A 14,927-nucleotide genomic window follows, 5' to 3' on the forward strand; every position below is an offset into this window, starting at 1 on the left:
GCAACATAACTAAGATGTAGGGAAAAGCGCTGCGGTCAGATAACACCATAATGTTACTATTCAAGCACAGCATATGTGATATGGCATAAATAACACTGCGTCTCTTCCTACAGACATGATTACTGTCAGGAAACATGATGAAGCAGAGGAATCCCACTGTGTGACTCTTGTTCTTCAGCAAAAACAGAAAAGCTGATCAGATTTCCATAGATGAAAGGAGCTACAATATGTAGAAATCCTTGGGGAATAAACCCTATTTAGAGACTGCAAAATATTTGAGTTGGGGTGTGTTAGCATTCCAGTAGGCTCTACCTCAGTTCAATCTCCAATTAAATGGTTCCGGTCAAAACATAAATCGTTTAGTCAAAGTCCAGAACAAAAATCAATTTGAGGGCGCCTACTTTGGCCAATCTCTATTCAATCTGTAAGAAAAACCAACTGATTTTAAACACACTCCGATTGTGTTAGAAGTGTATTTGCTAGAACATAACATAGCCAAAATATGCGCATCTGGTTACCTTAGTGGCTACTATTAAAGTATCTTCAGCTAGACCACCAAAGAAACCCAAACAAATAACAAATAATGTCAGCAAAAATAATTTACACTGGAAAAAAACAATCTAGAAATAAGTAAAAATGTCTTAAATGAATTGTACTTATCCTTAAAAGTGGAACACCGTTTTTTTTTTTTACATTGGCCCCTTGATTTTAGGTTATCACATCATGTTCTGCTCACCCATATTAGTTTTGTGTCATTTGGAGCGGTTCTGAATATATTCGGTTTTGTAATCCAAGTAACGTCTTCCTATTGGCAACAATTGAGGGCACAAAATAAACAAAGCCGCGTGTGTATGACGTCATCCGCGCGCGCCGGCTACCATTCATTCTTCCTGTCCACTGAACTGCTGCTAGTTTTACTCACATGCCTGGAAGATGTCTAGTGCTACTACGTACCACAGATGATTCCACTCTTGAAATGGAATTGAACGATTCAGATTAGCTAACCGAATGAATATACAGGGTAGAGCATAGCCGCCAGTGGCCCGGGCTGCCTGTCACAACTCCAGTCCAACGCGCGGATGACGTCATACACACGCCGCTTTGTTTAAAAAAAAATAAAAATATAACCACGGATGTCTGGGGGACAGTGATTCGCCTACATGTTATGAATGCTGGCGTACCATAAAGAATAAATTATGAACAGTTCAGTTTGTGCCTTCAACTCGTTGCCCATAGGAAGACGTTCCTTGGATATAACAAAACCGAATATCTTCAGAACAGCTCCAAATGACACAAAACTCATATGGGTTAGTAAAATATGATGTAATATCGTAAAATCAAGGGACCAATGTAAAAAAAAATTGTGTTCCCCTTTAATCTGAGTTGGTAAATGCGGTAGTTTGCCAATGGAATGAGTATTTTTCCTCGAAAATAAGATATTTAGATAAAATGCACTTGAAATAAGACAATCCAATTGTGTTGTCTTATTTTCACTTTTGCCTACTCATTTTTTTACAGTGTAATAGGTAGGCAGTAGAACAGCAAAAGCTGTTTTTATTAAAGTACCACACATGTGAGCATCTAAGATGATGATGATGATGGTGATGATGATACTTCCCCCCGCCCCCTGTAAATCGTTGCTTCCCATGTGCTGGAAATGAATGCAGCTTCTTATCTCTCATGCGACAGTGAGAGTGATCAATTAAACTGGCCAACTCGTGTAATTAACGAGAGCAGGGGGACACTGGAAGCCCCCACCTTCTCCCTCTGCATCAGGCAGTTAGTTCGCCTGCTTGATCAGGATCAGTATCCAGCTTTCCTTTCCACAATGTAAGATTCCCAAACGGGCCCTTCAACATATTAGACAGCTGATCCAGCTGCTTAAAAAAGTAAAACTTTGCAGTTTTAATTGGCTGTTCTTATAGGTAATAGGAAAACGACGCTTTCTGCAGCTGATGAATGAAACATTTAAACTGTTTCTCATAATCATATAAGCACTTATTGTGTGTGATGGTGTGTGCGTCGATTCTTGCGATCATTGGTCCCTGAAAGAGAAGAAGAAATCAATTACAATTATTCTCTGTTGACAATGTAATTAAACTCCTGGCGGCGGCTAATACACCCGCCTCTGTCTCTTATCTGCAACGGAGGGAGATTTACAAGCGGAAGGAGCGCAGCGCGCATGGTAAATGAGCAGGCCTGAACCAAACTGACTGACTCTCACCATATACCCAAATCACCCCCACAGCTGTCCTGAGTTCATTGTCAAAAGGTTAAGAAGCCTTTTATTTGCTTCATTGTTAATAGAAACTGATATTATTCAATTGTGGAGAAACCATAGGCCTACTGTACCATGTGATATGCTCCAAATAGTCTGAAAATGAATCTGCTCTTAATTAATGCCTTTTTAATAATGTTGATATTGATTATATAATACAAATTCAAACTTTTTCTATCAGTTTGTAGTTTTGCATTTTGTCGGTAATTGGCTTGTTGGGTTAGGCTATAAAGAAGAAAGATGTTCTCTGGCGTAGTAGCCTATATCATAACCCCATGATAAAAAAAAAAAAAAAAAATCGACTCCTACAATAAAATGTGTGTTTAAAGTTCTAAATACGAAGTAGGAAAGGATAAAATCGTAATACACTGGTAGGGAAAGGGGTTATTTGGAGAAGGAGCCAAATGATAAGGAATTGTTGGTTTCACCTTATGGGTACTGTCCATTGCGTCCATTGTCTTTCTGTGTATTTGTAGCGGTCATTTTATACCAAATCTGTTCGGGTACGAAAATGAGCAATAGACCTGGCAGACAGCTACATGTGTTAATGCCATCTGCGTAAAAAAAAAAAAAAAACGGGGGTTCTTAGTCAGTCTAAAGAAAAAATAAACAGTTCTGAAAAGCTGACTATATTAAGATTGTAAAAAATGTAGTTTTGACATCTCCAGCAGAAGGTCCTTTACAGGCTTTTTTTTTTAAATTTTATATTTTTATCAGTGATCAAGATGATATTTTACCCAAGTAAATTGTCCCCAATAATGAATCGAAAGTATTGTATTTGTAGGCTACTTAAGAACTCTGCTTATATTATGGTGTATACAGTATGCCCATTGTTTATGGTAATGAATAGGGAAATGAGAATTGTGGAGGTGAAGTGACCCAGAGACTATTACAAAGATGTAAGCATGAGACCACCAGCTGTTGTTTTAAAAGGGAGGGGGTTGTGGAGCTATCCCTTTTGTAAATTAAAAAAGAACAAATATGTTTTTTGATAAAAACGGATAGCTTTACAAAATAAACATTGGTTTGTAGTGGTTGATGTATGTCTCTTGATCAAGGCCTGCTGTGGATGAGATAGATGTTTAGGCCTCAAGATTTATTTTTAAGTGAAAAGACCAAAAAAAAAAGACATCCCAAACAGCTCCCTCACTTTTGTTTTATATCCTCAAGCAATAGAAATACCACGACAATGGTATGCGCAATGCAGTGTTTTAGAATCTACAGCGTGCACCCTCTGCTGTCACTGCTTCCAGTGGAGGCAGTGGTTGGTTCAAGCTCCTCCTGACGCTTGTAATTTGGTAAAAAAAAAAATCCTTTCTGCACAGGACCTTAACAAATGAGTAGCTCTGTAAAGACCTTGCCCACAATTTTTTTCTTTTCCTTTGATCAATGATCCTATTGGTGACGCGTCTAGCTTGAGGCGCACTGTGCGTAAAACCGGTTAAGCGGAAGAATAAAACTATTTATAGTTCATTTCATTTTTGGCTCAAGTTTTTCGTCTTTTTTGTGAACTTTACCCTTGGCGTACCTTCCTATAGAATATTCTAAAACCAAGAATTGTCAACTTCATTATTCGTGCATTTTTTTTATTGAAATATACTCTGATATAACATATTAGAAGACTTGGTGTGGATGGCAGGAAATAACAAACTTTATGAATAAAAAGGGCCTGATAGTCATATCAGAGATCCTATATCTGCATGGAAGAAAAACGCCTACACGAAGCCCTAATCGCCACCGTAATCGACCAGCCTGTGATCGTGTGGGATGTGTCTCTGCACGTGAGGAAGCAACACATCTGTAGTCAAGAGTGAATTCATCAGCTCTAGCAATGTCTGTCCAGCGCTCACGCATGCAACGTGCGTAATCAGAACACATACAATTCACGCACGTAAAAACGCGCCCCCCGTCGATTTGGCTCCGCAAGTCCCCTTTAAAAATCCCGAATCCAAGCCTAATGATTTATCAAACTCCTATTATCAAGAAAATGTCACACGAAGGGCACCTTGCTCTGCACTGACGCAAACTACTCCAATCTTTCCCACAGAGCCATAGAAAAGCTTTGCACTTGCTGCTTTGCGCGGCAATATCCACTTCAGCTTCCAGTCCTCTCCTCCTCTTTTTAGCAGCTGTTTTCAGCCCGACAGCAGACCTCTGCACAAAATGGTAAGTGGATTGAAAAAAAACACCTCGTTTGCTTTTTACCTGAAGTCAAATGAGACTTGACATTGCTTTATGGTCTATTGTATGTTATTTGCAAAGTTCTTGAAAGTAGTTTTTGAAGCTGAAACATTTGCGCTGTCCGTGGTCCTGAAACGTAGAAACTTCCCTTTAGTGTTTTTTAATCACCGCTACATTAGGGCTCCTTTTATATGATAAAAACCTGTTTTTTTTTTAGTTTTAGTTTAAATCAAGGATACTGATGATGAATTTTGTAGCCTATCTGTCTTGTTGTATTCATGCATCTTTCTTCCTACTTACTTTATACAAAGGGGGGAACTTCCCAGAAAGAAGTTGGTTACTTATTTCACAAAAATGAACGCATCAAAGCATTATTCAATCAACGTTTTTAATCTGGAGGATTTTCCGGTTGCTTTCCCGCCCCCTCTACGTTAAATTCCAGGGAGCCGTTTTTTAATTCCGCCGCCCCAAGTCCAGCTCAGCCGTTGTAACGCCGGTGATCTCGCATGCCTGCGGGGAGAGCCGAGCCTCCCATAGACCCGCAGCAGCTTGTCTATTGGCCATAAAAATCAGTGGATGTGTGTGGCTGGATGACATGAGGGGGGAAATGGGGCGTAAAATTAAAGAATCTAGCAGAAAGCGGGAACTGGAGGAGCAATGCAAAGCGACCTCCCTCCCCATTCAATGCGCACACAACTACTGTGCATTCATGGGCTGCTGAAACGCACCTCCTAAAAGTGAAATGCACTAAAAATTTTAAGGCTGCTGCAGACAAAACCTGCAGAGAATTTAACACCTTTAACCACAGTAGCTACAGATATGGACTGCACCAGCTTTAAGGCTTTAGGGGTTCTATCTGAGCATCGTCGTTCCTGTCGCTGATTTTTCACTTTTATATCCCAGGATTTTTCTGAGCAGAGAGACATGGCCAAGCAACCGGTCGGAGCTCCTGCAGGCTACATCCCAATGCAGCAGCAAGAAGGAGCGGCGGGACTTACAGCAAACAAACCGGACAACACGGTGGCATGCCAACCACATTCCCCTCATCATCACCCGGCACCTCAGCCGCCGCCTCCCTGCAACGAGAATAAAACTTTTTGTCCCACGGAAAATAAACCGGGAGAACCGGACTCCAATAAGGAGTATGGGACGTTTAAGAGCACCCAGGCCCCTCAGGTCCCCGGATCAGGGGCCACACAATCGGCCTTTAAGGATTCGTCTGGAGACCCGCTCCGGGCCACCTCAGAGCAAAACAACACCCCGGGTAATTGGACGGCTATGAGCCAGACCACCATCATACTAGGGACAGATGGGAACACGTCTGTTCAGCCCGGGACTATAACGGGGGTAAGTGTGCTAAATGAGCCGATCAGAGCGGCTGCTGGAGGCAGGTGCGCAGCGGATGTTCCTGCATGCTACTGATTAAAATTGAGGAAAAAGATGAATGGATCTGAAGGGTTCACGCCTCTGGCAGCGTCATGGAGCAATTCAAACTTTTAGAGTTTGTGGAGCTTTATGCGAATTATTCATTTTGGAGGATCTGGTTTGTCGTTGTGCTTTTACGCCGAGATAGGAGGTCTTAGTTATGAAATATAAGATTTTATATTGCTATATTTTCTATCTATCTACCAGTAACATATGGTATTAATAATAAGACGTATAATATAGTCTGATGAGTAGCTGGCCGGGTTACTAGAAAGCTGAATCTTAAACTTGTGTGGCTGTTTTATTGGACTTGTGAGCTTTTTATAAGATTTTATGCCATCTGCGTCAAAAAAAACAAACAAAAAAAAACAAAACACCTATGTCAGCAAAAAAAAAAAAAAAAAAAATGAAGAAAATCACATAAAACATTTCATTTTCTACTCTGTTTATTAACCCCCCCTGCCATTTGCAGATGTTTGCCTAATATGTTACTGAATGAATTCATCTGGTACCAGCTGATCGGACTACAGAACTTGGCTCATATTCTCGCGGTATTTGTAGGAGTCCCCGGCTCCCGGCAGACGCACTTGGTACAGCCCAGGTGTTTCCCGTCTGTGAGGCTGCGGATGGTAACCCTGTGGCCACGGGGACATCCCTGTCACACACACATCCAGGGTCTGCTAGGTTTTAGTGATGTTTTTCTTATTCTAATATTTTCTTTTTGGTTGTTTGGTGATGCCATGTTGCTCTGTGTGCTGTTGTAACAACGCATTGCTTTCATGAGTATTCTAATGATTTGGGTGGAAGCAGTTCTTAAAAAGAGCGCAGCTGGAAATGGAAAATGCAGATATAAATGCAATAATTTGTAACAGGCTGTAAGACTTTAAAACAGCTAATATTTATTTTAGTAAAATTATTTTTACAGAACCCGTTATAAGTTTCTTTTTAAAAGGCCATTCTGAACATATTAATATTGGAGAAGATTTAATGTACTACTTATTATTATTATTTTTTTTCAAACTTCCTTTCAAATTCTGGGCCTTTTTTTTTTTTGCCTCAGTGCTGTTTCTTGTTCTTGTATTCTGAAGAACTAGCCTCAATGAATGTATTTTCTTTCTGTCATGTTGTCCTTTTTCCTAAAGCAAGCTGAAATCTTGCAAACTTTTTATTTTTGAATGTGGTTCACAAACGAATAGACCTGAGCAAACAGCTGAAATAACCACCGTTAAAATCCAGGTTACATTTTGAAGGCGATATTCTTTGGATTCTGTTTGGCTAGATTTTTTTTTTCTTTTTGAGAGAATTATAGTTTTTTTTTTTTTCTCCCTATAGGCAGACGAAGATGATGATGAAGGGGGAGATGAAAATAAGGCCAGGGGAAACTGGTCTAATAAATTGGATTTTATTTTGTCCATGGTTGGTTATGCGGTGGGACTTGGAAATGTGTGGAGGTTCCCTTATCTTGCCTTTCGAAATGGTGGAGGTAAGAGCTCTGAGTCAGACAAAAAATAAATAAATAAATAAAAATTAGACATATTTTTGTGATCAATAAATAACAGAAAAGATCTGGATTAATCATTTTAAAGAAAATTAAAGAATGAAAACATGTTGGCATACGCTTAAAGGCCTAACACTGCAAAAACAATCTAGAAAATAAGTACAAATTGTCTTAAATTAAGTGAATTTGTCCTTAATTTGAGTAGGTAAATAAGATGATCTGCCAATGGAATAAGATTGTTTACTCTTAAAATAAAAAATAGATAATATGCTGTTGAAATAATTACTTATTTTAAGTGTAAATTGTTTTGTTCCACTGGCAAAGTGCCTCACTTACCTCCTTAATTCAAGAAAAAAAGTGCACTTATTTTCAGAAAAAATTGTTATTTAGATTGAAGTTTTTTTTGCAGTGCAAACAGTTAAAAGTGTCAAAGGTTCTCTTTTCCAAAACTGCAATAAAAAAAAACTACTGTTTGCATAAGAACCTTGCAAAAATCAAAAGATCTGAGCTTTAATGATAATTCTATCTGAGAATCTGGACTGATATTAAAACTGCTTCTCTTTTAAATACATTTTTGAGCTTTATTTCCTGACTTTTGAACTGCCCTCTGTGTTATGTGCCTCCCAGGTGCTTTTTTGATTCCCTATCTAACAATGTTGGGCATCGCCGGGATCCCAATCTTTTTGTTGGAAGTGTCCCTGGGCCAGTTTGCCAGCCAGGGCCCCGTGTCAGTTTGGAAGTGCATTCCCGCCCTTCAAGGTAAACTATAGCGCTACTAACAAACCCCCAAAAAATGAAATTAAAGAATAAATCAGAAAAAAATGAAATAACCAACACCTCTCAAATTTTCTAAAGGGTAATTTATATATTTCGTCTCATTTATTTATTTTAGGTTGCGGGATTGCCATGTTGATAATATCTGTCTTGATAGCCATTTACTATAACATTATAATGTGCTGGACACTGTACTACCTGTTCGCTTCGTTGAAGGGCTCACTGCCATGGGCTAACTGTAGGAATGAGTGGAACACGCTGGAATGTAAGGACAAAGACATGCTGCTGTTAGGTAAGACACATACCTTCACACTCACCAAAATCCCCCCTCTCTCTCTCTCCACAATGCGCAATGCGTCATGACTCCCTCAGCCGAGGTGTCCTGCAGTATAATGAATCCTGACCTGCGATCTCTGCAGTGTGTGACTCCCAGTGACAAATTAGGAGCCGCTCACTCGTTTGTTTCATGCCTTCCTGAATAAGTCTGATGAAAAGATGTACAGGAGGCTTCTGTGTTACAGATCAATAGTACAAAATTATAACAAACATCATCTATTGTGCTTAATCTCACTATGAAATCTTAGTTTTAATGTTTGGTTGTGCCATTTAACGGCTTTGGTTGTCTAATTGCGATTCTTTAGATATTATGAATAAATCTGAGTTTTAAAGAATTGCATAGATTTTGACTTTTTTTTGTCGTTTTGCATCAAATAAACATGAAATCTGCTTATATTTTGGGAAACATTTGCCCTCAGCGATTCTGTGAATTCAGCACTAAAACTGCTTGCTTGACAAATTTACTGTATAGAGAGAGCTGCTGCAGTGCTGCAGTGAGACCCGACACTGCCACCTGCTGGCAACGCACACGTAATGCCTGTTTCATGTTATATTTATTGGCATTAAAAATAATCATCCATTTAGATGGCATTTTTATATATTTTTGTGTGCAGTTTCTACAAAAAAAAAACAAAAAAAACAGGCAGCTTTTAAAACATATAGTCATTAAATTAAATAAATTGAAAAATATTTCCACTTGTTTTTATGTAAATGTACTTTCAAATGTTGAAATATTAAAAGTTAAATGTCCCTCTTATTGAGTCTTATAATTCTTCATATTTAATTTCATAATCATAAAAAAATATGGATATAGAATTTTATTTATAATAGTGTTATAGCTGGCGATATATAGTAATGATGAAAAACCTAAAGTCTGAATATTAAAGTCGGACACTAAAAATGTTCAAGTTTTAAAATGTATCACTGTATCTATCAAAGCCCTGCTCAATGGTTTTTCTTTCCAACTCTGTCCCTCAGAGGCTATAAAACACATATTCCATGTTTTAGCAAATCTGTATCATTTCCTAGTGTAAATCACAATAATCTGTTCACTTCCATTTTTACACTATGTGTAGAACTAATTAAGAGGAACTTATATTATATACCTCTGTGAATGTCTCTGCTTGTTCAAATGTGTTGATTTTTGATTGGAACAGACTCATGCATCCTGCGGGACAAAACCACAGTTTCCATCAAGAACTCTACTTTCTGTCTGTCCGCAAACACTATGGGGAACCTGTCAAAGCTGCTTAACATGACAATTGACGGCAACAGGACCTACGTCAGCCCTAGTGAGGAATATTTCAAGTGAGTTTTCTGACAGAAAAGAATTTCAGTTTCTTTACAAAGCTTGGTATGTACAGTATCTAATTTAAAGTATTTCTATCACTTCTTAGAAATTCAAATTTGCTTCTTTAACAGGTGCACTGTTTGTTTGTTACATATTTTGAATTCAAAATTAATTAATTAAATATTAATTGTGTTGATCTACTGAAAATCAGTTTAAGACCTTACCAAACACAATCAAATTTATTCACAAAAAACAATTAAGTATTTCAAAATCTGATCATAAAACTGTGTAACAACTGCCATAATCCATCTTCTGTGGCACAAATATTATGTTTGTATTATAAAAACTTGTATAGCACAAAAAACATTTTATTCCTAGTGAGAAGTTGCACATTTTTCCATGTTTAAACCAAATATGTGTAAAAATATTGGTTAAAATTAGAAGGGATAGGCCAATAAAGAAGAGAAAATTGCATACATGACAAATACCCCCCAAAAAGCAAATGCTGTTATTCCTTTGTTGCACTACTCTGCAGACCCACCTTCTGCAGCACTCTTGTCTGCAGATCTTTGAAGGAAAGTCTCGCTTTGCGTTTCTAGAGGTCGAATGTTTTGATTTTTAGTGCACAATTCTTCAACCAGTTTCCCAATGGGCAAAGTGCACTCACAGCAATCTTTAACTGAAGTTTTCTACTGCAAGTCAATTTTTTCATAGCAAGCTGTAAACATTTTTGCCAAAGCAATTTTTCAATATTGCCTCTTTTGCCACTTTTTATAAAGGAATATTGGTTAAAGCCGACATGCCCAAAGTCTGTCCTCAAGGACCGCTGTCCTGCAGGTTTTAGAGGTTTCTCTCCTTTAGCGCACCTGTTTCAGATTAATGCAGTTCAGCAAAGGCATTTTAATCAGCTGCTAATGAACTCAGATTTCCTGGAGCAGGAAAACCTCTAAAACCTTCAGGACAGCGGCCCCAGCGGCCAACTTTCGGCATGCCTGGGTTAAAGGCTTAACTAACAGTTGTCCTTTTGACAAGTTCTATCATTGATGCTTCCACAGAACAGCCCTATTTATAGAAAGAGGAAATAATATGCACATGGATTTTGTTTAATTCAGTTCAGTTTACAAAATATTTAGCTGGTGACAAACATTTCTTGCACTAGAATTAATTTAATTATATCAGGTTGCCACGCACCTTTGAAATGGACTTGTGAAAGAAAAAAATAGATAAATTATTTTTTTTAATCTTCCATCTCTCATATGTACACCTTACTAAATCTGAAAAGTCTGGAGATCAATGATATTTTAATCAAAGAGAGTGAAATTTAATCTTCATCAGATTACTGAAGCAATTTGATATATACATAAGAGAACCTTAGAGTCAATAATAAATATGACCTCTTAGACTTGAGGAGTTATGCATGCAACTAATTACCGTATTTTCACGACCATAAGGCGCACCGTACTAAAAGGCGCACTCTCAGCTATGTGTTGAAAAAGGTCCATTTGCGGCTTAACATTCAATAGGAAAAAAAAAAGACCAGTCTGCATTGTTAAGTTATATTGAAATGGAGTTTAACTCATTGCCTTTTACCCACAGGTACAATGTGTTGCATATTTCCAAAGGGATTGAATATCCAGGAGACATCCGCTGGCCTCTGGCAGGCTGCCTCTTCCTTGCCTGGCTCATTGTCTACGCTTCTTTAGCCAAAGGAATCAAGTCATCAGGCAAAGTAAAGATATACTTTTCCTCTGATCATTGTTTAGACTCTAGGGTTGTCACGATACTAAACTTTTCAACTCGATACCGATACTAAGTAAAATATTCGATACTCGATGTTATTTTCGATACCAAAACAATAAAAACAAAGATTCCAAAATTCAACAGAATTTTTTAAATTATTAAACAAAATACAATAAATAGATAAATAAATACAATAAACAATATTTTGAGGTTGTATGCTGTGCACAATATTAAGCAAGCTTGATAAAATTAAGTGTTCCTTCCTTGGCTGTGCTTTGCACACAGAACAATGACACTAGCCAAACCAGTTAAGAAACAAAAATAATTCTCAGCAGCTGCACCTCTCACAAAAAAAACAGTCTGAAACCGAAAAGTTCACAGAATTATTCAATCACACAGTGTTCTGAAAGTGCATTATCCTCTCATCTGCGCATAAAATGAATGACTGTTTAGGTGCCAATGGTGGTAGCACTGTATCGATACTTTTTAAAATGAGTATTGTATCCGAATACAACTTTTCAGTATCAATACTTTTTTGAGTATCAATACTTTTGACAACCCTATTAGACTCATTTACTCAGTGACAGCTAGAAACTTTAAACTCAGACTGCACTCTATGAAAGTCTATCATTTTCAAAATATATTACTCTCTATGGTATAGGCTATATTAGTCTATCAACACCTACCTACCTGGTCCACATACCTTGGTCTATTCATGGGAGCCATCAGGCTGAGGACAAAACGTTGATATGATATTGCCCTCTAGTGGACAAATATATTTAATACAAGGCAGCAAAGATGGCTTATAGAGGATATTTGTGTTAAAACAATCAATGAGGCCTTTTAAAAATAATACAAAAACAACAGCAAAAATTATTCACATATGTTGAGTCTGTAAATAATAAAACTCACAGTTCTTGTGGTCTTGAAAATAATTCAAGAGGGCTGAAACAATTAATCGGATTGATCGTGATTAATTGATTATTGAAATATTTGTCAACTAATTTAGCATTTGATTAGTCGTATACTGGAATATAGAAACATGCCTTAAGCTGACAGAGCGACCCACTTAAAACAGTAAATATATAAAAAAAATGTAAAAATATATATCAATGTTTTGTGTTTAAGATTAAATAAGTCTTTCTGTCAATATGCTCTATCCAGAAAAGTTTTAGTCTCACCTGGTTTGTTTTCATAAAAAATCTTTAAGGAACCTTTAAATTCACTGCACTGTTTCAAATCCTCTAGATGATAAGGTAGTAACAGTAACTGATAAAACTGGGTACTGCTCCTACAATACCTTGTGCAAAATTTGCAAAGATTTAGTGTCATATTTTAAGAGAAAATGCCAGGAGTAACAGAGGATATATTTTTATAAATCACCAAGGGAGGGTGTGAGATCCCTACTGAACATATACCCATCAAGGGCTTAGAAATTAACCCTGTCTGCGGAATATTATCATTATTACAACCAGATTTGATTAAAAATTAAAAGTTTCATTAAAAATGAATGTGATTGATTGTTAAAACAAGGCCACTGTGAATGCTCTAGTTAATTCCCACAAAAATATCCCCGCATCTTACTTTTTATGTAGAAAGTATGAGAAGAAGTTTTAATAATTTAGGTCTGAACCATTCCAAGCGATCAATATGAATTGTCCTAAACTATTTCTTTGTAGTTTAAAATTGTGGTCCTGCTGGGAGGTTAACCTTTGCCCCAAATATCAAATCTTTAACGGCCCCTAACAGGTTTTCTTTCATTGACCCATGTTGAAATCAAAATGCTTCTGGTCGAAGCTTAAGAAAAACATTCACAGCAGAATGTTGCTTCTATAACAGCACAGTGTGTAGATGGTGTGTTTTGCTATGTTTGTTTTCGGCACACATGGCATGCCATACTATTTCCGTTTTCTGATGACATGTTCAACACTACTCCTAACCTTTATTTTAATTAATCCGAACTTTATCTTTGACATGTCTGCTCTACTTAGTTGGTCCTCAGGATCTACCAGTCTTACAGAACAACCACATTTAAACTGGACTTAAATTACACACAAATTCACTTTCTTTACTAGTGAGCTGACTTGTGAAGCCAATTAGTTTTACTTGACATGATTTAAGGGTGTTAGAGTTTTGAACAATATATCCAAACAGATGCAATATTTTTCATGTCTGTTTTTCTTTGGCTTCAGGATCATGTGAATTTTTGTGTCACATTAGAGCTTTCACACTGAAAGCCTCACTATTACCTTTACTTTGGTTAAAGAAACTCTGGAGCCTTGGGTGCCCTTTATTTTTATTCGTAGACCATTTATTTAAATAAGCCTGCTAACATTTTTTAAAAGTATGAGAAAAAGAACTAAACTAAACCTGTGTTCAGAATGAAATACATACATAAGTCATTGGGAAATAAATAGGTACTTGAATAAAAAATACATGAATGATAAATGTGACTAACTGAATGCAAGTAAAATTCTCAGTTCATTATTATTATTCATTGTCATAATTATAAAAATAATGACTTTATTTGACAATTGATCCCAATAATATATGAATTTATTTCAAAATGTAACTTTTTTAAAGCCCAATTTTTTACATTATGATGCTTTTTCCAGTGCCTTTTTATTTAACAATGATATTTTTCAACTAAAAAGATTTGTTGGCTAATTCGTCTCAGCAGGTTGGACCTGCATCCCTGTTGGCTGACACCAAACAGCATCTAGCCTTCCTTCCAGTGCCTGGCTGCCTGCTTGATCAGCTAATAACAACTAGCTTAGTGTAGTTGCATGAACAGAAGCACATTACTGGAGGAATTCATGTCAGAAGATGTAAATTTAAGTCACTATGGTTGCAACTTTGAAACGATCAGGATGATAATTACTCTTCATGATGATAACATTGATGATGCTGTGGTAGAATGAGCCAATAAGTAAAAAGCTGAAGTTTGCTTTTTAATTAATGCTTCCAATTCTTCTGTCAACTGTTAAAGGATTATTTCTCCTTTTTTAGCCACTGCCTAAGGAGTCTTTAATCAGCTCTAGTTTAAACATATCATTATGAAATAAAAGCTGGCTTTTTAAAAGTTACATAAAAAAAAAAAAAACTGCTGGCATTAAATAAAAATACCTTGACAATAATTGATATTACTGGGATAAATTGTCAAATTAAATGAAATATATTTTAATATATTAAGCTGAGAATTTTTATTTGCACTCAGTTATTCTAGAATTTTACTTTCTCATTTTCTCAATTTCATTGCCACACTTTTTGTGAAATATTTATTCAAGCAGTATTTCAAGATTACTTATTTATTTATTTAATTTTGAACACTTCCATACAGATCCAGCAGGTGGGGTTGTTATTCCTACACAGTTTCACTCTTTTACCAGCTATATATATATATA

The 14,927-nt window shown here is 36.8% G+C and overlaps 1 protein-coding gene across 2 annotated transcripts in view; it reads left to right on the forward strand.

The window, feature by feature from the left end:
- Nucleotides 1-4,138: 4,138 nt before the first annotated feature.
- The window catches only part of slc6a5 (solute carrier family 6 (neurotransmitter transporter), member 5), a 33,087-nt gene continuing 22,298 nt past the window's right edge, over nt 4,139-14,927 (forward strand). The window contains exons 1-7 of one of the 2 annotated variants that reach the window (XM_015373420.1): nt 4,139-4,444; nt 5,363-5,806; nt 7,217-7,367; nt 8,010-8,141; nt 8,275-8,448; nt 9,650-9,800; nt 11,380-11,512. In XM_015373420.1, coding sequence (XP_015228906.1) covers nt 4,442-4,444; nt 5,363-5,806; nt 7,217-7,367; nt 8,010-8,141; nt 8,275-8,448; nt 9,650-9,800; nt 11,380-11,512 — 1,188 coding nt within the window. In that variant the 5' untranslated portion in view covers nt 4,139-4,441. Of the gene's footprint in view, nt 4,445-5,124; nt 5,807-7,216; nt 7,368-8,009; nt 8,142-8,274; nt 8,449-9,649; nt 9,801-11,379; nt 11,513-14,927 lie in introns of those variants that run through there. The other variant, XM_015373421.1, reaches the window with a different exon arrangement.

This window comes from Cyprinodon variegatus, unplaced genomic scaffold (assembly GCF_000732505.1).
Source record: "Cyprinodon variegatus isolate N-32 unplaced genomic scaffold, C_variegatus-1.0 Scaffold86, whole genome shotgun sequence".
Classification (NCBI taxonomy): domain Eukaryota; kingdom Metazoa; phylum Chordata; class Actinopteri; order Cyprinodontiformes; family Cyprinodontidae; genus Cyprinodon; species Cyprinodon variegatus.